Source organism: Poecile atricapillus, chromosome W (genome assembly GCF_030490865.1).
Source record: "Poecile atricapillus isolate bPoeAtr1 chromosome W, bPoeAtr1.hap1, whole genome shotgun sequence".
In the NCBI taxonomy this organism is placed as follows: Eukaryota; Metazoa; Chordata; class Aves; order Passeriformes; family Paridae; genus Poecile; species Poecile atricapillus.
Window position 1 is genome coordinate 61,107,381 of NC_081288.1, and position 26,571 is coordinate 61,133,951.

A 26,571-nucleotide genomic window follows, 5' to 3' on the forward strand; every position below is an offset into this window, starting at 1 on the left:
AAGAAGGAAAACAAATCAAAACTCCACTAGCTACTTATGGCTTTTTGCAGCATCCAAACCTCATTAAGACAGCTTAGAAATGCTTGAACTTAACTCACAGACCTGATGTTTGCACACTGAATCCTACTGAAATCAAGGCCTGTCATCAAATGTAACCACTCTCAGCAGTTCAGCCCTAGTCAAAAAGAAACTTCACAGAGGCTGAAGTAACCATTGAATTACCAGGACTGGGAGATGAGAAACAAGAAAGGAGTGAACAATACTGAGATAGTTCTAAGTTATTACAACAGTTACAAAAGTATGTAACAAGAGACCCGGGAAACACAATTTAACTGGTTTTATATATAACGGAGGTGAGCACTACTGGTATTTTGTGTCAAATGAAATTATACCATTTGATTTGACTTGAACTGTAGCACAACCCCTATTCAGATATGGCAGTTTCAAAAAATTTTAGCAAATAATGTATTTTTTCAAGTTCTTACTACTCCTGGAGGAGTAGGATAACTTACAATAAAGGCAATAGCAGAAGTGTAGATAGAATACCAGTCTAATAAGGCAGAAAGATTCTTCACAAAATTTGTAACAGGTTTGGCACCTCTCTCTAAATGGAAGTTGAGAAAAAACACAATGTTAGAAGTAGCTGGCAGTGGTTAAATCACTTGTAAATTACAAACAATCAAACTAGAAAACTATAGGAATATTCACAATATGTAATAATAAAAAGGCCTATCCAAATGAAATAAAAATTAAACCCACCAATGTAACTGAACAATTAAAGAATGCATTTCCAAAAACTAAAGTGTTACCCAAGACAAAGATTATGTCTAAACTCCAAAGTATAGACAAAGGAAAAAAAATCAGCATCCTTTACAAGAGTACCCTGGCTGCTAAAAGCAGCTTGTTCTCAGCCACATGCTTACTCTTCCTACACCAAGCAACCCAGCACATGACTCCCTGAAGAAGCCTCTCCCACCTATGCAGACCCTTGGTCCTGTTGTCACTGCATGGGAGACTGACCTGTGCTGGGAGAGGCCCACAGCCAGATGCACCCAGCCAGCAAGAGCAAGAGCAAGAAGAGCTCTTCCTCAGCTCCCTAAAACTCTCTTACCTTTTACCCTCTTCCTCTACACTCTCTCACTACTTGGGCAAACTAGCTAGGGAACACAAGGAAACCAGAGAGGGCTGCTGCAAACCACCTTTGCTTTCTCTGTTGGACCACACCAGTTTTGCCTTTCCTGATGATAAGACTGACGACACCTCCTGCAGAGAGAGCCTCAGAAGTTCTCACTCTCTTTTGCAGTAGAACTCACAACCTTTCAAGTCTTTCTTCAAGAGAGCCTCTGATTTGTCCTAATTTGTACGGCTTGAGACTCAGCTATCCTAAACACAATTCCCTTGTGCAGTAATTAAGCAATTAGCACTAGATTTCCTTAAACATCAGCAGCACAACCAAATGAAGTAAGTGGAAGGGCACACCAAAGGCACTGGAAGAGCTCATGGACTCAAGTGCTGCTTCCATCTGCTCTGCTCCAGTAGCCTACACCAAGCCCAGAGAGAAGATCAAGACTTAGAAATCACTGGTGACAACGTTATGGAGAGCTGAGTCAGGCTCCTCGGATAACAGGGATCTAGATTTTGTCGCTAACCTACTGGAAGTTAAGAACCACACAAAGCTGAAGTTTAATATTGTTCTTTAAAAGGTATTCTGAAGGCAATGCATGTAGACCACTGACAAGAAGTCACAAGTATTCTCCCAAATGAAACTAGAACAAATACAACAAATAAAATACTACTAAGTACTTACTTAATCTTCTCATATTTTCAGTCAACCTGAAAAATAATAGATAAAAGCAACTTGTTAAACAGACAACTAGTGCACACTTGTGTACATCTGATCCCTGTAATATTCTTCAGCTGTATGTGCATAAAGCTTCATTGCCTGTTACAAAATGTGTTTCTAGTAACTTATACGGTCTACCTTGCATCAGACTGAACACTGAAGTTCAAAAGCTCTCCAGCCTATCTAAGACTTTGTTCACAGTTTCTGGGAGGCATATGACAAAATCTGGTAAATAGTACAGATCTTATTTTATTTCAGACAGCAGATAGAATCTCAGCCTTTGTCCAAAGCAGTCACAAAACTTTTGAGGTAGTTCCGCACTTTTGATGCTATTATTTGTAATTGAAACTTGTTCAAACCATACAAAAGATTGGTTAAAAAAAAAAAAAAAGTGAGAAAAAAAAGCAACTTGTAAAGGCACCAAAAATTTCTCACAAGGACATTAGGGATTTACCTTCTAGCACTAAGTGGCTCTTCTGTTTCCACTGTATTCTCTTCCGGTTGAAATCTGAAGTCCTCAACATATTCCCCAAATTTGTCAAAAAACCACTTTTGGAGTCTTGAAGAGACTGTGTGACTACTCTTATCTATAAAAGAGAAGCACTAAGGATCAGGATAATGCTAGAAGACATCTTTATCCAATGCCAGCCCCTGTTCCCACACACCACGCTTTGTTGGGAAGCACACTTTGTACAGCCTCCTCATCCTTCACCAACACTCTGTGGAAACTTGCAATTTATTTATGCCGTTGCACAAGACCCCCAGATGCATTAAATTGGTAAAATAAGACTAAAGGTGACTCCTGCATTGCTCTTAGGACAGCATGGAAGCATCTTATTACCCGAAGAGTAAAACATCCTAACAAAGAATAATTTTTAGCAGAGTAAAAACATTTTCTGGTTAAGAGACTTCTGTAAACAAAAGACTGATGTAAATATCAGCTCTCTGTTGTGCTGAAGGGTCACCTTGAGAAAAGCAAGTGCAAAGCAAAACATTCCTGAGCACAGGGCTCAAAAACCACCTTGCAGCCACAGGGATTTGACAGGAAAGGGAGGTGGAAACATAAGCAAGATTCTGTTAGAGGTATTTTTACTTCCACTTTCCAGCCACTGATAGTTTATAAAGATTGTATGTGCAGATAAGGATTTTTTTTTTAAAAAAACTTTAATAAAGATTGTGAAAGCTATACAAAAAAACATGCAGTTTCATTTTTTCTAAAGTCAGCCTTCAGAAATTATGTTGCATATGGCACATTCTATATATGGAATATACAGTCATAATACTACCTGAGAAGTCTTACACAGAAAAATAATGAAGTGATGCACACTTTCTGTACGTCAGTTTCAGTGGAAAAATATAACATAATATAGGGGTACACGGAAATAACATCAGGGTAAAAGCCTTAAGGCACAGCAAGTGAGGACAAAACAATCACCTGTAACTCACAAAACAGTGGTCTAGAAGGAACAGACAGAGTATTTGGAAACATAGCTTAATACAGCAATGTCACAAAGAGGATACTGGTCATAATTACTCCAGGACCAAATTTAGTACAGAACTCCATGACATTAATATATGATTAAACAGAGGCATGGAAGATTACAACAGCCAAAATGATGCATTTAAGCTCCTGAGAAAAAGCCACTGGTGCTCAGAAAAGATAATCAAATTATTTATTAATGATTTACAATGAAATCTAGAAAAACAATGAATCTAGTGATTGTTTACAGCTGAGACAACACTTCCATTTGAGAATAAAAATATGAAGTAGCTTCCCACATGCTAATACTTCAGAAAGTACTGAGAAAGAAATTTTGACAAGAGAAAAAAATTGTCAGCTTCACATAACAGAAAGCATTGACACTACGGAAGTACAGGAGGGAGAATTTCAGATTTAGTCTACATATTTAAAAGCCTAAGTCTTGATTACAAGCTGTAGGAAGGAAAGTAAAAATGTACTGAAAGATTGAGGCTTTGACTATTGCCTTAGTTCTTTCAGACATTGGTACATTATTGAATTCATAATAAGCATCAGCTTGAGAAATGTAGATAACAGTGTAGGTGTCAAAAAATTTTTAACTCTTAAGCTTACTCCTTCTCCAGAATGTCTCTTCTTTTAGAGGAAGGAAGTAGTAATATGGTTAGTGACATAACAGAACTTCTGCAACTGAGAACAAAACAGAACATTTTTTCTATGTATTACACCTGTTTTCTGGTAAGTCAAGGATCAGCAAGGTATGCAAGAATGATGAGATGAGCCAACAGGTTTCATTACATACCTAAAGGCCTTACAATACACAATAAATTCCTTGCTCAGGTATGCAGAGTCAACTACAAAAAGTAAATGCAGAATCATGTACAGAGAGAGAAGTTGCTTGAATTGTCATTCATATTCAGCTATTTCAGAAGCAAGATTTGATCTTCTAAGGATCAAAAATAAAGAAAAAAATCCAAATGAATTGAAGGGCTGTTAGAGATCTGACCAAGCTCACCTGTTCCATTGGCTTGTGCCTGTGGCTTTGTAGGTTGCTGAGCTGCAGGCACCTCTTCTGCTCTACAAAGAAAACAGAAACAATGTGAAATGTTACCGAGGAAGAATTTATTCCCTTTTAGGTAAAGGAAGCATCAGAACCTCCATGGCTTCCACAGCTGAGATTATACAATCATGACAAGAGAAAAACCAGCTTGTGCCCTCTCAGAAGACTCAAAATATTCATTGCACTTAGAATCCTGGGAAATACCATCCATTGTGAGGAGAGGTGGGGTTTAGCCATTCCTGTCACCAACAGCTCAATTTCATCTTAAAACTGCTCAACAATGTAGTATCAAATTTCTTGCATTATTTATGCCTTTGTGTGGTATATTCATTGCAGTGCCTGCCAGGAAAACTCTTCAGAGCCATGACTTTTCCCACTGCAATAAATTAAAAGGGATTCCATATCACAAGTTGATAACCATCGCAGTAGAGTAAAACCACAATTTAATGCACGAGTCTTGAATTCTGCCATCGCTACTAGGGTCAAACACCACTCAACTTCACAAGAGGAACAGGTGTTAACAATGATTTAAAATGTTATGTTGTAAGCTCTCAAAATATACAGATCACAACAAATTTGAAAAATATCTTGAAAAACTGAAATAGCCTGAAAAACTGCAACAAAAATGTTCTAAAAATAAATGTCAAGCAGCAGGCATCATTGGTCTCACCTTTCAAAATGAGTCAAGAATATTCTCATCCATTAAAAGTGAACAGATTTTTTAAAACACAAATGATTTTGACATTCTGCACATGTGCAAGGCTTCAAATTACATTTGTACACAACCTCCAACTGCCAACCTATCTTGAGAATACTTCAGGCTTCAGTCCCAAAGTCTTCAGTCATCCATGCAGATATCATACAGAAAGATTTTTCTAATGAAGCAGGAGCTTTGACAACATAACACCAGCCACAGCAAGCTTTACTTGACAGGGAGCTGTATGATTGAAAAGATTATTTCTTCAAACAAAAAAGTGTCAGTTGAGCAATTTCATGATCTCTCATTTATCAGGCAATATAAATACTTTCAAATGTTCCTTTCATCTTTTGCTCCTCAGGAAGGGAATCAAGTGAAACATGGTCAGCAAATGAAGAGCAGGAAGAGGGATCCCACTGCACTGGACCAGTTGCAGCAATACAGACAGACATACAGTCCTCTCTCCTGCTGTTCCTCTAGAAAGGACATTAGAAAAAGATGCCACTGTACTGTCTGCACATGGAAAAGGTCATTACTATTGTGTGCTGTCCCAACATTACCATACATCAATGAATATGATGGAGAAACTATGGAACTTGTTACTTCCTTCCTAAGCATTCCCCATCCTTAATGAGCTTTCCACATCCTTGTTCATTTCTAAAAAGAACATTTAGAAGTAATTTACTGATTTATGAATTACAGCTTGACATTTATTGGTGTTGATGAGCTGCATTCAATGTTTTTTGCTTTGAAAGACACTTGTTTTCATGGCTAGTCAGGACTTTTCCCCATGGCTTCTGTATTTGCAGCAGCTCTTCCTTTCAAAAGCCACCTTTGTCATCAGTTTATTTGCTTTTGCTATTTGGTTCCTGTGCCATTCTCCCCCAGTTTCTATATGCACCACGGGTCCCTCAGCTAAAAACTCCTCCTATCTTTGCTTCTTCTCCTACACCCTTACATCTCCTCCATTTCCAGCTCTCAAAAAGCAGACAGCAATAAACATGATCAAATTTGCATCGACTATTATACAGTGGTGTCTTGTTTTCCTCTATCAGCCAACATCAGATGGTTACACCATAGAGTTGAGCATTTTCGTCTGAAATCTGTCGTTGGAACTGTGTTTCATTGAAGCTGAAGACATATTTCTGTGGAAAAGAGGTGGACAACCACAAGCAGGCAGGAGCCAGTTACTCAACCCATTCCAGCTGTGTGGAGGCACTGACTAGGGTGGTGTCACACCGGAACAGTTCCTGTGACAGAGCCAAGATGAGATCCCACCACTGACAGCTGTCAGAGCCTTCAGCCTGGGTCTTCCTTTGACATGCTGGGATGTATTTCCAAAAGCAGCACAGCGTCATTACTCCCCATGTTTCTTAGGCAAAAAATCAAAAAAAAATCTCATCAAGAAGTAGTTCTGTACAGCAGCCTTACTGGGCCCCATCAGGAGCACATGACAGTTGGCTTTGGCCCTTCTTGGTGCTTTTGTTTCATTTTTTTTGGCAATGTCTTACTTGCCATCTGCCTGCTACTTCTTCCCCATGAAGAACCTGACCTTTACGAATCATCAGGTTAATGACAGCTCATTACTTCACCTGTGAATCAGGTTATAATTAGCCACTTCAGACAGATCCACAACAGGAAGCTCAGAATTCATTGTTTGGGCTTGCACACCTACTGGGAAGTTCAATTCCAAAACCAGGTCATGTTGAACCATCCAGTTCATCAAGACCACTGACAGAGGGAAGAAATTATCTTTCTGAGTTTCTGAACCACTCTTCATGCCAGAGATGATTTAAAAGGCTGAAAAACATAAACAATCCTCAGAATAACACTGTGTTCCTACGTGGGCTTCCTAACCGCACCCTGAACCTAAGAACACAGGCTGCATTAACTCCTCTTGGACCACACTTTTCACCCAGAAAAAGGGAGTAACTGGTAACACCAACACATCCCCAACATGAAGCTAGGTCATCTTCATGCAGCCATAGATTGCAGCCATTTAAAGCACAGGCTGTTTAAAACAGCTAAGGGCAACCTCAGACAGTGGAGGAGACAAACACAAACTGCCTTTTTTTGCTTCTCTCTTTTTTTTTAATATACTGAGGTTAGGGAAGCATCAATATTAATGAATATTAGAGCTGTTCATGACCAGGCACATGTACCACTCAAAAGCAACAAGCACACTCTGAGACAGTGTCTATTCAGTGCTGCCCCACGGAACAGCACCCAAAGTGTTATTTAGTTGTTTAGCTGCAAGTGTAACACAAAAGTTAAGGGAACCTTGACACTGAAGGACATTTCCCTTAAATAAACATTTTTTGTTTGTGCATATTAGGCCGTGAACACAGCTGCAGGTCAAAATATGTGCGAATCAACAGATGCCCTCAAAAAACTGGATGCAGATCAAAACTGCTAGACACAACAGGTGCAGTCACCTGTTCTCAGATATATTCAAAGCAATTTTCCCACAGGCTAACTCCAAGTTCACAATCAACCCACCACTAGTTTTTCAAACACTGTTTTAGAAGATATTCGAGGCTATTAGCACCTTTCCTACTGTTCAATGCAACCTGAATAGGTGTGTACTTCCATCAAAAGCACATTCCAACCTCATACACACAAAAATAAACAGGTATTCTCTTAGTCTAGTTTAAAAACCTATCTTTCAGGTATGCATAGCTTCTTACCCTGAAGAGCTGTTAAAAAACCAAGTTAAATAATTTTCATCTCCTTCCATCTCCTTCCCATTAAAATACACAAAACATTTCAAAAGCCCTTGCTATTCTCATTCACAATGAAGGAACAGTGACATATGCAGAAGCATTGTCTATTTGGTCCTTGTAAAAGTAGTTCACAATGATACTAATAACAAGGTGCGCTGCTTAAGTCACAGGCTGCTGGTAAGAGTTGTTGCAAAACTTTTTGTTATTTTTGTTATTTTTGTTTTCTGCAAGATTGTTGCTCACAATTTGCAAAATATGTCAGTAACAGCTCACACAAACTATTTCAGACTATTTATGCATCATTCTGCTTCTGAAATGTCATAAGCTTCAGCTGCCATACCAAATGCTGGGATGTTCTGAACTGTATCTGTGGAAAACTTCAGCTGAGGACACTATATTTCTGAATAATCAGATATACAAAAAATAAACACCATGACAAACAAAAGCACCAAAAATCCTCTTCTTCTACTCCACCCTTTCCCCGTACATGACTGTGACCTCAACGAAGAAAGCCCATGTTTTTCACTAGAAAAAAAAAATTAGATTGTGAACTTTTCTCCTTGCCAAACATTTTTTCATCATGTTTTATATTACTACATTATCTGCCTCATAAATACTTTTGAATACTGCAACTTTTAAAGTAATTTCATTCTGTATATATACCACAATATAGTTTAGTTTTCATTAGTAGTTTATATCTGCAAGCAGAAAGAACAGTATACGCAAACCTCAGCTTTCAACTAAGCACCAAAAAGCTGCTCTCTCCCCTACCAGGGGACATATGAATATCTATTTTAAAACTGTAAACAATTACCTTAGAAGCAGAGTGAATTTGACATAAGCAGATAGAACCTTCTGCAGTTACTCTGCTTAACAAAATTAAATTTCCATCAGGCATAATAAATATGACCCCTTAAATATCTGACTATGTAAGGCAACATTTCACCTATAGTCCTAATAAAAGTATTTTTAAATATCTACAATGAAGTGTAAAATACTGTAAGCAGTGAAGAATTTCACACAATGAAGCACAAGTTAAGAGAAAATCAATGGACAAACAAATTTTTCTCCTCCTAGGTAGAAACTGAAAAATTTTCAAAGTCTTATTTTGTTGTCACCTGCCTATCACAAAAAGGTTGAAACAGTAGTAAGACTAGTTAGAGAAACACTTGGGTAGAGAGGATAATTGGCTAAATGTAATCCCCAAGTGCAATACCAAGCTAATGTAATCCTTAGGATATCTAAATGGCACTCAGGGAGCTATGTCATCCTACCTTAATTTAGCAATGTCACTCCTGCTAGAATGACAATCCAACAAGGCACAGATGTTGACACAAATATTGATAAACAAAGACCTTCCATCTATTTTCTCTGTAAAACCTGTATTCCTTAGCTGCAGTGGGCCAGATCAGACTCTGAGTCAGCCTTCTTGTTCTGAAACACAGCAGGATGATGTGTACCTTCCTGCAGAAGGAGACAGCTCCTCATCCTCCTCCAGGACTCGCAGCAATGAAACCTCTTTCCCCCTTCTCTGTGCACGAGAGGCATGGCTGCCCTCGGGACAAAGCCCAAGGCCTGTGCCAGCACCAAAGACAAGCACGTGGAGTTTGCATCTCAAGCAACTTCTTCAAGGCAGCAAGCCACAGGCAAGAAAGTATCCTTTCCTTGAGCATCAGTTTCATCTTCCAACAGCAACAAGGCTCACTATTTTGTGCAGCTGTTATTGTGCTGGCAGATGCTCTCAGCATGCAACAGGCCCACGTTTCTCCTCTTCAACTGCCCACTCTGACAGGCAATACCAGACTAGATACACAGCCACGCCAACCAGCACCGGCAATAAAAATGCACTCTCACATCCCAGACGTAAGAGCAACTTTAAAAGGTCACTCAAAAAACGTCCAGATTGGAGCAGTCTGGGCAACCTTCCCACTGCACAGTTGTGGTGCTGGCTTGGGAACCAGACTCTTCCACAAGGAACTTTGAGAGCCCCTTCTAAGCTGACTTGGCAGCACAGGTCAAGACTTCACACAGACCACCCTTGCAGAACCACTGATTTTGGAAAACCATCCCTGTGAAATATCACCTAAAAAAAATCCCCCTGTAGTTGGTACTGAGAGTAAGAGGGATGGCCTAATCTATCTTTTATCTAAAGCCTTGGTGCATCAACACTCTGAATACGAACTCTTAAAACAGTTAAAGAATGGCAACTGAAGTGATGAAATGACTGAAGTACTCTTAAAGAGACAGTGGAAAAGCTGTAACTCTTTAGTCTGGAGAACAAGTAAGAAGAAAGGACTCATTAAAGGTGGCAAAAAAACTGAATGCTGAACAGTTATTCACCAAACCTTACAGTTCTGTAACTACGGGACACTTCTTCAAACCACTATAAATTCTGTTAAAAAGGAAAGCAAATAAAATCCTTCTTTAGAGTTAAGAAGGGACTTCTGTAATTATTGTCTCAATAGCTTCCAGTGGAAGATTGCTCCAGCACTTACTAGTGTTAAATACAATAGTTTCTAGTGGAAGATAGTTCCAGCACTTAACTAATATTAAATAAATTAATGGATGACAGGTCTGCAAACAGACTGAAGTGAAAGACAGCAATGTACTTTCTGACACCAGTAAATAAAGTATTTGTGCATGCTTACAACAAGTGGTTGAGAGAATGGGGGCTGTTTAGGCTGGAGAAAAGGAGGCTCAGGGGAGACCTCATTGCTGTCTCCTGCCTGAAAGGAGGTTGTACACAGGTGGGGATCAGCCTCTTCTCCCACATAACAAGCTATAGGACAAGAAGAAATAACCTCAAGTTGCACTGGGCAGTTTTATATTTGGTATTAGGAAAAATTCCTTCACCAGAAGGGCTCTCCATCACTGGGACAGGCTACCAAGGGAAGTGGTTGAGTCACCATCCCTGGAGGTACTTAAGGGACATGCAGATATGGCTCTGAACTGCATGGTTTAGTGGTGGCCTTGGCAGTGCTGGGTTAACGGCTGGACTTGATGGTCTTGAAGGTCTTTTACAAACTAAATAATTCCATGATTCCATAGGATCGGGAGGTAGACAGACACACCCAAAGCAACTAGGCCCACATGTTTCCCATAAATAGCTCCTATTTCCATTGCTACCAGTGGATGTGGACTGGCCCTAGCAGGAAGGTATTTTTACACCTGATTACAGAAGGAAGCAGGATGCTGAGAACAGTTTGCATGGCATTGGGAAACCGCATATCCAAGCAAAATGTTTTGCCTGTTTGCTCTTGCCTGTCACCTCTAAGTAACTGGCAGTGCTTAGCATGGGATGACCAACTCAGCCTGCACTATTTCCTGATGACAGCACTTGGTGGTGAGCCACAGATCCTGCTGCTCAGTTGAGTAATCTCAGCTTCTGCTGGGGAAGATAAAACAGGCAGCTACGACACAAGTGGTCTAGAACAACCAGGCCCCCAAGCAACTGCTATGGTCTTAAGACCCATGTAGCTAAACAGAGGAATGAGAGACAACATCAAATGTGATGCTTTGCATCATTAAGATAGATGTCCTTGAGGGTGAAAGGACCTAGGGACACGGGGAGGTGTTTCCATCTGTCATTGCAGTGGCAAGGAAAGCTCAAATTGCAGTTACTCACATACATTTAAGCCTTTGCTGTGGCAGTGGGACATCCCTGCAGCTGCTAGAATAGGAGAAATGAGGATTGGGCAGTCTGAAGAAGACACTGGTTTTAAGAAAGATAATCGTATGCAATGGCATGACAAAGGCTCTGGCATTCAGTAGATTCAGGCAGGCAAGATCCCAGAGTTAGGGTATCAGAAGAGGTGAAAAGAAGAATATCTCATCTAGAAAGTGTCATGGCACTTCTGTAGGTACAGCAGTACGTATGGCAAATTAACTTATATGTACAAGAATGTTAATTATGTAGTTTTACAGGACAACATAGACAGCTGCTCTCTCTGTGAACTACTGATTTATTTTAAGAGCACCTAGGCTTGAAACATAAGCTTTTACCAGCATTTTCCAGAGACAGTCAGCATTCTCAAGTGGCTTTTTGCTTTAAAGTGAAGAAGTTCCTCTTACCTTGCTTTAAGTACTTCATTGACTCTTTGTTCTAGTTCTAATCTCCTCTGCCGTTCCTTTTCTAGCTCCTGCCTTAACGTTTCAGCGTTTGTTTCTTCTCTCAGCTTCCTGAGCTCCTCCTCTGTTAATTAAAGAAGAAGATAAAGATTTAGTTACCCTGAAGTATTTCTTTAAGAAATTTTAAATCTAATTATGACAGGTAAGTTGTGGGGGATTTTTTTAGCTGTGCTATACCAAATATGTTCTCCAGAAGAAAACAAGTATTCAGGAGCTAGACAGACTTGAAAAAAAGCACACAGCTGTATCAAGTACAAAATGTTTCATTACAATTCTAAAGCAAGGAGGAAAACAAGTCTAATGTTTTCTTTTCAAGATGCAAAATAAGCCCTTGGTACAAGCTATCTTTACTTAAACATGACATACTCTTCATTCCCCAAAGAAATAATCAGCAGGAAAGGCTGTCTATTGCTAAATCCAGTGGTCATAACAAAAAAAAGCATATGTTTTCTTCCCTCATGTCTGTGGGGAGGAAACCACGAAACCATGAACTCAAAACAAGGTATATGATGCCATATAAACCCATGCCCATTAATTTCTGGCACCAAGTCAGATGGTCCCTCTGTGAGCCTCGGCACCATACAATTTTAACAAAGGGCTGTGGAACAACAAACTAAGCTAAAATTTTTACATTTTTCCAAGGTTATTGTGTGCCCTACTAACTTATGTGTAATAATTATATATATAAACACACATATTTACTTATAAAAACACATACACACTCGCACAGCGTTCTTCACAAGAAGTTAGTATCAAGTATGCATAAGGCTTTTTTGTGGCTAATTAGCCTTGCTTTTGTCACTGACAGTGTCCTTGCTCATGACCTTATTTTACTCTAGAGTTAAAATGGGGTCACTATTACAGACAACATTTCCCAGACAGGCATACATGTGACATTTCTTTTTTTCTTTTTTTTTCTTTTTAAACCAAACTCTACATTTTGTTCTCTGGGATGGTTTTTAAGCTCAATCACAACAATCAATAATAGGACAGCAGGTGTATTTCAAGTTTACAACAAACCAGAACATAAACTACTTGCTATTTCCACTATCATCACAAACACAGGGGGTTCAGGCTTTTAACACTGTTTTACAAAATTGGTATATTATGTTATACCCTCCAGAGGATTCATACACAATCTCTTTTGTTTGTTTTCATATATTGCCTTCTAAATCTTTGATAATCAGAGACTTTTGATATCTGAGCCTCTCTGACTCCAATCACCATGCTTCTCGAGAAGGTCTGAAGCTGCAGTGCCAATATCCAGAGGAACTGATACACTCTCCATGCCCTGCAGGAAGCCCAAGTGCAGTGTGTCCAATCACTTCACCTGCTGGTGGGGGACTGTCTGCACTCCTGCAGCAGGAAGAGCTTTAGAGCACAGAATTAGGAGAGATGGGAAGCAGATACAGGAATCAAGGGGAGAACACGATGGCTTCCACTGTCAGGCTACAGACTGAACTCCACTGAAGAGCAAGCAGTGCTGTTATCCATCTCCCCACTGAGAGATGGTGATCCTGGGAAGAAGAGCTGGAGTACAGAAACCACGTTATCCTCCAGCAACTAAAATTGAGAATCCCCAAGGGTAGGGCAGGGAAATGTCACTGTTGCAGCAGGTATTGTCTCTCCTGCAAATAAATGGAAAGATATGGATACAAGGGCACGCTTCTACATGGAGCTGTTCCTAATTGCGTATCCACAAGGAATTTTAAATCCAACAAGAAAACTACAGTTATAATTTGTTTACCCTACTTTCAAAGGCTTGCCTTGCTCCAGAGCAAGAGCCTGCACACAGCTGAGGGCAAACATCTGTTGCACTTCAAGTGCACTGGAGCTTGTGCAATATCACGAAGATATCACAGAAAGTTCCAAAGCCTGATAGAGATGCTATCTTCTCAAGACCATTAAAGGGAAAAAATTCTTCATTACGCATTTTTTGTTTTATTAAAGAGGAAGTGACTATGCATTTTGTGTATATAAGAAAACCACACACATTATAAATTAACCTCAATGTCCTTGAAAGTCAGATCTTCCAGCTTCCTTAATTCCAGTTGTTCTAACTGCGCTACATCTTGTACTACTAAAACCAAAACAAAACCTCCAGAAATGTTACCTCTTGTCCTCCAAAAAGGACAAGCAGTGCCAAATATTCTTTACAGAAAGAGGCAGAGTTACAGGGCGCACAGTGAAAGAGGCAGAACTCCTATAAAACAAACTAAAAAATACAACATCCAAACTTTAAGGACTGTCATAGCTTCACATTTCAGAGCATTTCCTAACTTTCCCATACATGACTGCAATTCAAATCCACCCCATCAAGTCCTTAAAGCAGTATTTGTTGCTGCTTTGGCAGCAGTGTGGTCTGGCACTGTAAAACCTTCGTGTTCAGTTAGTTAAATACTCTTAAGTCTGCTAAGCAACACAAGCCACAGAGAGAGGAAGGGGGGGAAGTTCTTCCTTGCTCTCTCCCCTGAAATAATCTACCATTTGGCCTGAACTACACTTCTAAAGCAAATTTCTCAGTCCCTGAAGATTCTTCCTGCAGAATGAGTGAAGCTGGCTACAAAGAGCAGGGGTCACAGACCCCTGAGAAGAATCCGTAAGAACATTTCACCATGGTATCTATCTACTGGGTTTTACAGATGAGTACCCTCCTTGATGATGAAACTGGAGGGCTCCTTGGATTTCATCTTCAGCCAGTCAAAATTCAAACATCCTTGCCACTCTGCACACACAAAAGGGTAAAACATGAAAGGCCAAGCTTCCAGATGAATCAGTTTCCACAATTTCCTCCCCAGGCATATCCACCACGGCTCACTATCTTCTCCAGGGCAAGAAACATTAAAATACTGCTAGAGACTCAGTGCATGTCTTAGCTGGACATGCAGGTGAAGTGAGTAGCCATAAAGATGACTTGGTTAGAGGGGGGAAATTACTAAAAGAAGAAAATGTCTGCTGAAATACTGACAGAGAAAATGCTGCCAAGCCTGGGAACTAGGCCTGGGAACCAGAAGCCTTGTGAGAAGTGCAGCTGGCCTCTCTGAAATGGATAGCCTGGTACCTAGAAACCTGAGACACCCTGAGTCACCACTGATAAGTACAAAAACAAGGAACCGTAACAAACACATATCATCTGAAAAGATGAAAAATAGTCTGAAAACATGGGAAACATCCTGACAAAGTAAGACTTGGTAACTGCCATTGGCTGTTATATCTGCAAGACAAGGAAAACAGTCCAGAAAAATAATAATTGGCTTGAGAGAACAGAAAACAACATCCATTGGTTATTCTAGGTAAAATATAGAAATTAACAGCATCTATTGGCTGCTGAAGCAGTAGTGTCCTACACTTCCTTATTTCTCTCTGATATGAAATAATTTTTATCCAAAACAAAACTCCTCTCTCCAAGAACTTTGCATGCTGCACATACTTTTCCTTTCCTAAACAGGATGAGCTCTTCACACAAACTTTCTAAGAGACCTTGGACCCTCACCCAGGACAGTTTAGTTTGTCCTTCCACATCTGGGATGGTTTGGCCCATTCTGACATCTGTCCAATAAGCTTGTAACTGGTATTAATGTAAAAATTTGTATATGTGCATATAAATAATCCATCATAACTACATTTTCTGTGGTTTTACTGGAAAGTTTGCTTCATTAGTGAAAAGATTGTATTAGCCTGTAACAGCATAGACCTGCTTGGCTGCTGCCAAGAATTTATAACAGCTCAATATATATTTTTATACACACACACACACATATATATATATATTTGAGTTATAAATCATAGGTATAGTTGCTAGCCATGATTTTTGTCACAATCTGTAATAAAGTGGAGAATTTAGTGTAAAAAAACTCCATATCCTTGAGTCTTACAGAAGTCTATGAACTCAGTCACAACCTCTAAATACCTACACACTGGGTAACCCTTTATGCTGTGACAGCAGATGTGACCCCAAAAAAATGCTTTAGAAGCTCTCTAGCAAAGCCAACTTGTATAGAAAGGCAGGACAATATCTGGACGGTATTGCTCTTTTAAAATGAGCTATAAAAGTCTGTAAAACAAGGCAACAGTGGTGTTTCAATGACAGTAATTATTACACTTATTACTGCACTGTAAACCCTAGGAGAATTGAACCCCTAATAAAGACCATCATCAGTGATGTATCTCACAGGTTACCAAAAAATTGTTTCCATTTCAGTTTTTCTACAGCATTTTATCCTCTGTGAGGTGTAATGAACTGTCACGCCTGAACTCTAAGGATTTGGAAATTGAAAGACTTAACATTTCAAAATGCTTAGCTTATACCAAATAACTTCTAAGACAGCAGCACCCACTGCTTTGTTGCATCATCTTACAGCATCAGCCACTACAGCAAATGAAAAATTTCAATTTGCTCCGCAGAATACTTGCCTGTAAGAAATGTTCTGATAAAAAGCACTTAAACACCCAAGTATTTAGTCCTGGTGAAACTGAACAAAATGCAAGTTGTGTTTAGAAAATAAGGATGATACATCAGGCTAGGAAGGCGTGGCAGAATGCTGGATTTCTAATTCAAAACTGCTTGTGCAGTAAAGCGGATGTTTCCCTTAATCCCAGGATTGGAGGTAGATTAGGGAGCCTCCTCATAGCTGTTTTACATAATACCATTTCTTCCTAGACCTACAGGTATGCTGCAAAATCCCCCTCTAGGACAAAATGACCAAAATTTTCTTTCAGAGCAGAGCTAGAGACAGACAGTCACTGTGTCTAGCTACCTGAATTCAGCTTAGTGTTATAAATCTCAGGAAACTGAGTTAAAAGCTAGAAATGGCAAAAAGCATGTGTGCAAGCCTGTCATATTTACATGGGGAAACACCAGTACTTAACAGGACAAAAATAACCTTTCTACATCTATGTTAATCATGGTAAATCTCCTTACAACCCTTTGAACATTACTGGAGTTCAAGTACGTTATTTAATTGTTACTAAACACACTAAATCCCAAACACACACTTTCAATCTGGATCTCACTAGTTGTGCTGATAGAGCCAGACACTGGCAGTTTCTCAAGGGAGGCAGCTTCCACCCTTACCAGGCTCCCAATTCCTACAGAAAGCCAATATATCAACTTTGTCCCAAATAAACCGACTATATGACACTACTAACAAAATGTCAGGAGTCTGAAAACAGATTTATTATCATCATAGACACTCAAGAGCTTTTAGTCTTCACCTTAAAAACCAGCAGCAAATGGCAGTGCTGTGAAACACATGGAATGGCTTCATCACATACGATAAAGCAAAGACAAAGAAAGAATGTTGTCTGACTAACAAGCAGTGATGGAGAAGAACCCACAATGGAATTTCCTAACCTGTTTTTTTCCTGCTTACAGTAACTGCAATTTACATACTCCTCTGAAGACATGTTCACAGTTTATAGCTATAACTAGACACAGCTTAATTGTGCATTATTTGTTACCTGTTCTTCTTCTAATCCATGATTGTCCTTCTCCAGGGCATATGTTTTTACCATCAGTGACTTGAGGACCGTGGAGATTGCCAAAGAACTTAACATAATCTACCCCAAAGATTTCAGATAAAACATTACCTTTTGATCCCAGACATTGTGAGATATTCTACTTCTTTGCATGCCAGATGCTTGGCAAAGTGCTTATTTAAGCCATCACTCTAGCAGCTCAACTTTATTAATTGTCCTTTCTTCTTTAAGCCATCCCTTAAAGTCATGTCATCGTTCAAGCTTGGACTTCCACATTTCACTTGGGAATCCCAAAACTCACTGCCTAGGAGGATTACTCTTAGTATTTCATGAAGGAATAACCTAAAAATTACCTAAAATATCCTTTGTCAAAATGGATACCAGCATTCTTGCTCTCCATAGCTGGACAACTGGTCTGGAAGAACTCTTTTTTTTTTTTGCATTTGTGAACAACTTGATTTGCCAATTTAATGGCTTTCCCTTGTGGTCAGGCCATGCTTGTTTGCATGAATCTTTCATACAGAAAATGTAACAAAAAATATTTTCTAATAGACACTAATATTGGTGTCATGAAAAGCCAAAAGGCAGACAGAATCATTAAAGATTTAGTATCTTTATTGAGCGCCTATCTTTTCCTCCTCTCTGCCCTGTTTTATATAGGTCACAGATAAATATAAACCCCACATTTTCAATACCACCTTTCTCTATCTCAGTCTGCAAACATCAAAACAAAGAAGTGACCTGTCACATTCACAATTAGTCATGCCATTTTCCCTTCAAAAACTTTAACACAGGTTTGGCCATTTAACAATCACTTTTTGCTTTGTTTTATTTCCATCACTCCTTTGTGCTTCTCTTTGCTGTTCCAAAGACAAAGCTCCTGCCCCAGTTCTTACACTAAGCAGAGATTCAGAGGACCAGTTTTTGAGCCTCTTTGCATACGCCTACAGGGTGGGGAGCAGCGTGGGCTCCTGCTCTGCTGATAGGAAATAAGCCAACTCCAATCCAGAGACAGTGGAGGGAAGGCTGAGTCTGAACCATCATCCTCTCTCAGTCAGTTAATACTCACTGGTGGTACTCTCCTCACCTGAACAGCAAGAGTTTCATATGAAGTGTTCTCTTGCATGTGATGAGGAGGACTGATTTACAGAACACATCATATTTGACAGTGTTCTTCCTCTGTGCAAACTGTTCCAGCCTCCTCTCTCACCATTCCTGTTATGTCCTACTTGGAGTGGATGAGGTTAGAAAGAACTAAGATGCCATTGCTAAGGTTTGTACAAAATAGTTATGCTAACTACCAATTAGTAACGTTATATTTACATTTAGTGCTTTCAGTGGAGCTTTATCATTTTGTAATAGACACAGACCTGGATCATTTCCCCTTCATTAGGGAAGGATTTTAAATTACACTTCCTGAAAATACAGCTTACTGAGACAGAGCCCTTTCTCAAAACATCAAGTGGAAAGTTTTGTATTGCTGGATACACTTAAAAAGTCAGTTTAAAAGTCATGAAATATACTGCTGCTCTGTGAATTTTCAGAAATTTCAGAGAATAAAAATGCCAGAAGTGTCGCAAAACCCACCTAAAATAAACAGAACTGCAAAAATGTTGTCATTATTGCAGGAATGTTTTTCACTCTGTGGTTTTGGCAGAAGTGAAACAGTCTATAAATGTTGAAATAACGTCTGGCTTAGGAATAGCAGCAGGCTCTTCCAAGGCTTTTGTGTTACTAAGCTGAGCAGGGAAATGCAGGTTCCACATGGGGCTCCCACAATCTCCATCCCAGTTAAACAAAAGGGAGAGGTACAACAGTGCTGACCATTGCCCTGCCTGGGTTTTCACACCCTTTCTGCAATTCACAAAAGCCAAGCTGGGAATACACACAAAAAAAGGCAGAAACAAGCACAGCCCACATACATAACACAGTGTGTAGGTGGTATCTGTTCAAGGCTCTGGAGGAGCTCAAACAATACATCCCTCTGAGCACTCTGCTGCATTTTGGTTCATCAGTCTCATGAAAAGGCAGTGTGACAATGCAAGAACCTCCAGCATTTGGGCATCTTCATGCACGGCATCATCACCTACATCATCAAGTACATGCTTTGTCCAATGACAAGGGCAGACTGCACAAGCCAGGCTCAGACCAAGGATCAGCCCAGGACTCCAGACTGCTGCTCTACTGGCATGGAGTCACATTCTTTCCCTATCCCCTGGTCTCAGGAGCCTCGTGCTCTTGGAAGCCAAGCTGAGAGCGAGCAAAAGCCCAATCTATCTCCTCCACCAGTCAGAGCAGAGTCCCTGAAGATGAGAAATGGAGATCATCTCATCAGTCTGTATTGAGGCCTCCTGACCCCCAAACAATGCCCTACACTGCTCACAACTGCCTCTTCCAACAGTGTTTCCAGGAAAATGAAGCCAGAGTTTTGGAGAGTTTGGGTTGGTTTTTTTTTGCCCAGGAAAGCCAGAAATGAACTCAACATACATGGTATATAATACACGTATCTTTGGGTATAAGCAAAACCTTTCCTACACCTCTTAAGAAAATTTCTGTAGTTTTTGAGAAGTCTCCTAGTCAGAAGTCAGATCTAGAAAAATTTTGGAACTTGTTAGTAAGCAAATGAGATGTCAGTAAGCAAATTAGAGACAGCTCTATAGCAAAGCCCAGACGCAGTATTTTTACTGCGTCATCTCTGGGTGCCCAGGATAAATATTCAAAATTTCCCACCAGTCACCACAGGCAAACCAGTCTTCATCAGAGGGACTCTACAATCTCAAAACAGACATGTAAATTTCCCAGGGACACATTTTTAGTGCTAGGGAGTCCAGGATTTTAAACTGAAACAAAGGAAGTTTAGAGGAAGGAGTAAAGGATGTGAGAAACCCAGGGTAAGCTCTAGTGCCACAGCATCCTCAGCACTCAGCAGTATCAGCACACTTTATTTCAAAGCCCATGGTGCAGTATCAGGATCCCTCGGCCAAGGGTTGACCACATAGAAAGGAATGGCTATTATGGCCCACAGCTGGTATTTGGGTCTCTCAGATAAACACAGCAGCTACATGTTCTCTTTACAGCTATGTTCTCTTCATCTGCTATGGACATCAGCTCAAATCAGCTCTAGATTCTGCTTCAAGATTTCTGAACCTAAGGTTCAGACTACAGGCTGCTAGGTCAGTAAGAAAACAGCAAAACCAATACTGAATCTGTTCTGCTCTTCTCTAGCTCTGTCACTGCAGCTGGTGTGACCCTCACACCAGGAGAAATTAAACCAAAGGTATTCTGACACAGCTGGTAATTGGACTCTGGCACAGCTTCACTGGCTATTTGTTGCATACAATTACTGGGACTGTTTGAGGAGGTATTAGAATTTCCCTACAGAACTGGACTTTTCAGCATAGTCTTTTGCTGGTCAGCACACGCTTAGTTTCTGAGTTTTAACACTTTCTAATATGCCAGTTCTGCCTGAGAATCATGTATTGTTTTCTAGAGCTCTACTTCCATGAGGTCATTATTCTGCTAGGTTGCTCTTAAAAAGAATCATCGGGTCGTTTACATCAGAAAGTGGGAACCAGAGAATATACTCTGGAGTTAGTCACATAAATGGTTCAAAAAGGCACAAGGATGAACAGTGTGCCAGAGTAGAAATTTCAATAGGAAAGCAACATAATCCCAACTACTTTTGTCATGTGGTATAAACATCATGACTGAAACCAACGATTTGGTAAGACCTTCAAGACTCCTGCCACAAACTGCTGTATGGAGTAGAATCCAAAAACCCTTGTGGGAGAGGATTGTATTTCCTTCTAGTACTCCTCATCCTCATGTGAGGTTCCTTTGATTTACCAGTTCATGACTAACCCTTTTCTCTAATAGTCACCTGGTTTATTTCACTCAGCTGGTGCTACCAACTCTGCCTTCCTGGGCTGCTGAATTCTGCATTGCAAAAGGCTTGAACACCCTTGAATTAGAATTGGCTAATACTTTATGTAAACCACAGGGTGCATGTATGCTGACAAAGCACCTTGTGGCACCAGGACAAGAGTGCTGGTATCTCCAAAACTGCCCTCTATAAGCAGGCACAGGAAGTAACAGGAAGCAAGCTGTTTACCTCAAACAAAAAGGTGTAAAAGCAGAAAGATTGTTTTGTTGGTTGTTTTGTCTTTCAAATGCAAGAGCAGCAAGCACAATTTTAATTTCTGTTAAGATGCAACTAGGTTCTGAAATGGAAACACTAAAACCACTACTAATCTTAGCATACCAATCTAACTGCCCTGGATCAGTAGTTTCAAAAAAGTAGTTTCCCAAACTGAGCCCCCAATTAGCCTAAGGCAGTGTTCACTTGTATTAAAAACTAGGTTATAATAACAGAAAATCCTTTAGAAATAAATTATTCTGATTGTACCAGCTCCAAGACAAAACTTTTTACAACCACATGCACCAGAAACTCCAGCAGACTAAGTTCTTTGCACTTTCATTCAGCTGGTGTTCCGAGACTCTGAAGGAACCCACACCAATACCACAAACCCAACACCCACATTTCAGCATTCCTATAGTAAGGCTCAGACTGAGCCATTATATCAAAGAGATTAAGACCATTCCCACACAGACAGGAAAAGCAACTTTAGCCCCTTTGACTGGGAGAATCAGATGATCCCTCCCCCTTGCTAAAGGCATTATCCAAGATTCCTTCCTCTGTGTGCCTCATCCTCCCATCAGCTTAAATCCCTTGCATTTCCAGACACGTTTTACTTGCATTTACAGCTCTGCACATGCTAAGCAATTCCTCCCCATCTTCACATCTTCGGGTGTTCAGATTACCTCTTTGCTAAGGACAGGCATCTCAGATGAAGATATTTTTCCCTTAGAGACAACAGCTTGACTCTATACCTACTTGCTCCGGATTTCCCCTGCAGCCTGTAGAGGCTACACTTTGGTTTAGGATGTCTTTCACTGAATGTACAATTCAGCCAAACTGCACCCATTGCTTGTGCCTACTAACAGCTGAATGGAGTCTAGAGAAAAGCTTTAGCCAGGCACCTCAAATTACAGACCCACACTGACTTGCAGCTGTATAATGTATGTGCACATTACACATGACATACAGCTGAAAGGAAATCTCTCCTCCCTAAACCTCCTGGCTACTGAGACCAATACAAATAAAAGTATCTAAGAGGCAAAAACAAAAAAGTCAGAATCAAGATGATAACAAGTAGAACCACAGCACACTAAAAAGCAAACGCATGAAACTTTAGGTATTTCCCTCACTAACTAGCAATTGCTTTGATTTTTGCATGCCGAGCTGGAGGAAATGGAGTACATAGACGTGGCAAACAGTTTATGCAAAATCACAATCATAGCAAGGTGTCCTTAAGGAATTCCATAGTTAAAAATAGTATAGAAATCCTGCAGAGCAACTAGCCTTCCTAAAAAACATCTACTGCAGCAATAAGATTTTTAAAAAATGATGACCAGGCTTTCTTCCAAGCGCAAACCGAAGTGAACAAACATGTCATAATGTTTTTCTGCACATCATTAGTTCACTTTTGGGAAGACAACAATAATGAAGCATTTTGAGTACCAAAAAATCCCAAAATAACTCAGAAGGAAAAAGTAAAGGTAAGAATTCAGGAACCACACACAAAAGCTGAACTCCTACTTCACTCCAACTGACAAACATAGTGACCTATTTAATCCCAAAATTTTCAATGGAAAATGGCCAAGGAAAGGATAAGCTTTATCTCATTTATTTTTCAACCAGTTTATGATTCTTACTCTTGTTTTTATGTACAGAGTTACAATTTGTCAGGACAACTCTGTAATTTCAGTGGACGTCAGGCTTTGGTGAAGAGGTGAGGGCTGGAGACACCCCTGGCTGACTCAAGCCACCCAGCTGAACCACCCCATGGGCCTGCACCCTCAAACATCTGCTCAAAGTTTACACAGAAGGGTGAACTTCTTTATCCTTCACCTCAGAGTTTACTGCAAAGCTCTGCACAAGGGGAAAATGATTCAGCCACAAGTAACAGTTGATCAGAAGATTTTCAAATTAGAGCATGAACCTGAAGACTACCAGAATTCACAAACCTGTGTGTCCCATTTAGTTACTGTAAGAACACACTAAGAAGAATGAATTCACCAGCCATGGAAGTGTCTGGGAGCCCTGTAATGGTTTTACATCAAAAAGCACATCCTACTTCAAATCAGAAATCAGCTCTGCTATGTCCTACTGTTTCTGTTGCACATTAGATTGCATTGAGAAATCACATGTGTCCTGTCTAGTTTAAAAAACACTTGTATAACAGGAGCTTAAGCAATGTATCTTTGGGGAAGGAAGGAGTACATGGTAACTCTGTACTGAATAATTAAATAAAAATCAAGTAAATCACTGAAACTAACAAGGCAAGTCAAACAAATCTTTCAGTTTTTGCTTGACATTCCAACCATGATACCTCTGCCAGGTATCAGTGGAAGCTGACAGCAGCTTGTTATAAATGCCTGCCCAGTCTCCTTCATCAGGCCTCCATAGGAAAACATATCAAATATTGCCAAGTGAAAAACAAGTCACAGAAAATTAATGACAAATCCTTGAGAATATGCTGAAGATAAAAATCTAAGTCTTGTCATTGGATTATAGCCTAGAAATTGAACAGATTCTATAGTCTAGTTATTTCTACCCCTTAAAAAATATCTGACAAGCTTTGAACACATAAAAACAACCCTCACAGTCTGAAGTTTAAAACCGAAATATTAAAATGGCCATTTTGAGAAGCAACTGAGCAAGAATTCTCACTAGTTTACTACAGAGATCTCTACTTTTATCTAGGTATTTTGTTTTTCATTTTTCTGTTTTTAACTGTCTTAAAAATCCAACATTTCAGACCTGAGATAAAATTCTCAAAATCTTGCAGCTGCCTCTAGCCATAAATGACAACTTTTTCTCATAATACACACATATGTACATATATACAAGCATAAACCCTAACGACTAACACTTGAAATCTACAGACACTCTTCTCTGTATTTCTTACACCACTTACCAGTAATACATATAACGTTAAGAGAAATGTGTTTTAAGATACATTATTTGTTGAAACAGCTTCCATGAAAACGAACTGGTCTCCCCATCATACATCTCTTCTTAGCAATTACAACTAGAAAGAAAAACACCTATTGCAGGCACATTAAGGTTGACTTAGTTCTAAGACAACCTGCAGATGTCAACATCAAGACTTCAGCTATGCAGCTTTTGTCACGTAGTATGTTGTGAGGAATGCAATGAGGAAAAAAATACCCAAGTGACCCAGAAACCCTGGGAATGCTTTTAAGTTCTTCTTAGGGAAGCATAAACCCACATACTATCTGCACATCAGCACACCTCAAATTTCTGATGCCAACTTCTACAGTTAGATTAAAACTATTTCAGAAGGCCTAAACCATTCCCCTCCACAGAGCATTTTGTACTTACGTAAGAAGTGTTTTTCCAGTAAGGCTATTTCCAGGTGACCTTTGATCTCATTCAGTCTGTCAGACTCTGTTCTGTTAAAATCCTGGACTCCTGAAGCCATGATGATGGTCCCTGGACCAGCCTATAAGAAAAGCAGAACATACTGAAAGTTCAGAAGGTTTTTGGTTTTGTATTTTTTTGGTGTAACTTAGATACATTGACTGATTTCTGGCACAGTAAAGAAACAAGCATGTGAGAAACATGCAAATAACAACACCTCTACACACCTCTTTCAGCATCAGATTACCAAAATAGGTGAATGAAAGCTAATCAAATGTGAGTTTACAGAACACACTTCTGCAGACCTTGGGAAGCTACAAAAAACAAGTGGGAACACCACCACCCTTACCAGTTATACTGCATCATCATTTAAACCCTTCTTCTGCTGACTGAAAAGCTGTATTTATACTACCCCTCTCCTCCTCTCACAGAATGAATGGTCAATGCTACATACTTAAAACATAAAATTGTGAAGCCAGCAAAAGTAAAACTTTTCTGGATAATTACTGAGCTATTGGGAATCACATATTGTGTATTTTGATATCCATTTATGGAATGTGTAGCTCTCGAGACCACAGTTTCCCAGCAAGGAAGGGGGTTCCCCGCTCCCCCACAACCCAGTTACTGCAGAAGGATGTTGTTGGTGCCCAGGAGCTCATCCTGGCAGGCCAGGAGAGCAGGAAATCAGAAAATTGCATGCCTCAACAGATTTATCAACACCCCCTGAATGAACTCAGCAGAATACCAAAAATCCTGCAGAAAGCAGGAATTAAAAAGCAATTTGATTAGGAAGACCAGTGACAATCATCACCTCCATGAAGTAAACACAAAAAAAACCCAATCCCACACAGCAGAAGGTGGCAGATGATGCCTTCTTTCTCTCCTGAAGTGGACATCTTCAGATAGCAGGGAAAAGGGTGGGTGAGGGCATCTCCTGGGTAATGGCTGCTCAGCACTTGTGTACAGTCCCCACCAGGTACAAAAAATCTGTCAATGAGAATTACAGGAGCTTCTCTAGCAAAATTCTTCTTCTATACTCAAAATCAAACTGATAGATTATAGAAACCTACATCTCAGAAATTATGTAAAGAAAAAAAGGAATTTATTTACCTATTCTGACTATTCTCCATTCCTTGTTTGAACCCTAAAACATACAGGAACTGTATTCCTTTCAAACACCAGCCTGCATACATTTAACCATGACAGGTTAAATTTCATACATATCTAAATTCAAGTAATCTACAGGAGACATTAAATTAAGACATTTTCTATGTTTTGGGAAAGATGTGCAGAAAGCTTTCTGATAGCAAAGTACTTTCACAGTTGGGACTGATTTTCACTTTCAAGACAAAACAGTGTGGAAATACCTATTAAACATCTGTTTTATTGTTTGAACTGAACAGATGCTGAGTTTAAGTCTCAGAATTTGTCTATATGGGCATATTAGCACTCTGTAGGCAGTTACTGCCCAACATTTACCTAGCACCAACTCCCCACCTGGGCTTGCTCAATACCGTGCCAAGCAGAGATGCTATTTCCAGCCCCCTAAGCAGCACCCACCCACACAGCGCTGCTGCCCTGGCGAGGAGCAGAAGCTGTTAGCTCAGCAGCAGCCTTGGGCTACTTCCCATTTTGGAGCCGGCACAAATGACGCCACA

General features: G+C 39.9%; 1 protein-coding gene across 3 annotated transcripts in view; it reads right to left on the reverse strand.

Moving 5' to 3' along the window:
* The window catches only part of LOC131592063 (GRAM domain-containing protein 4), a 75,476-nt gene that overhangs the window by 17,763 nt on the left and 31,142 nt on the right, over window positions 1-26,571 (reverse strand). For 2 of the 3 annotated variants that reach the window (XM_058863320.1, XM_058863321.1), the window contains exons 3-8: window positions 24,875-24,995; window positions 11,872-11,992; window positions 4,336-4,397; window positions 2,298-2,430; window positions 1,808-1,833; window positions 513-604 (exon numbers count right to left, since the gene is read on the reverse strand). In XM_058863320.1, coding sequence (XP_058719303.1) covers window positions 513-604; window positions 1,808-1,833; window positions 2,298-2,430; window positions 4,336-4,397; window positions 11,872-11,992; window positions 24,875-24,995 — 555 coding nt within the window. Of the gene's footprint in view, window positions 1-512; window positions 605-1,807; window positions 1,834-2,297; window positions 2,431-4,326; window positions 4,398-11,871; window positions 11,993-24,874; window positions 24,996-26,571 lie in introns of all 3 variants that reach the window. The other variant, XM_058863319.1, reaches the window with a different exon arrangement.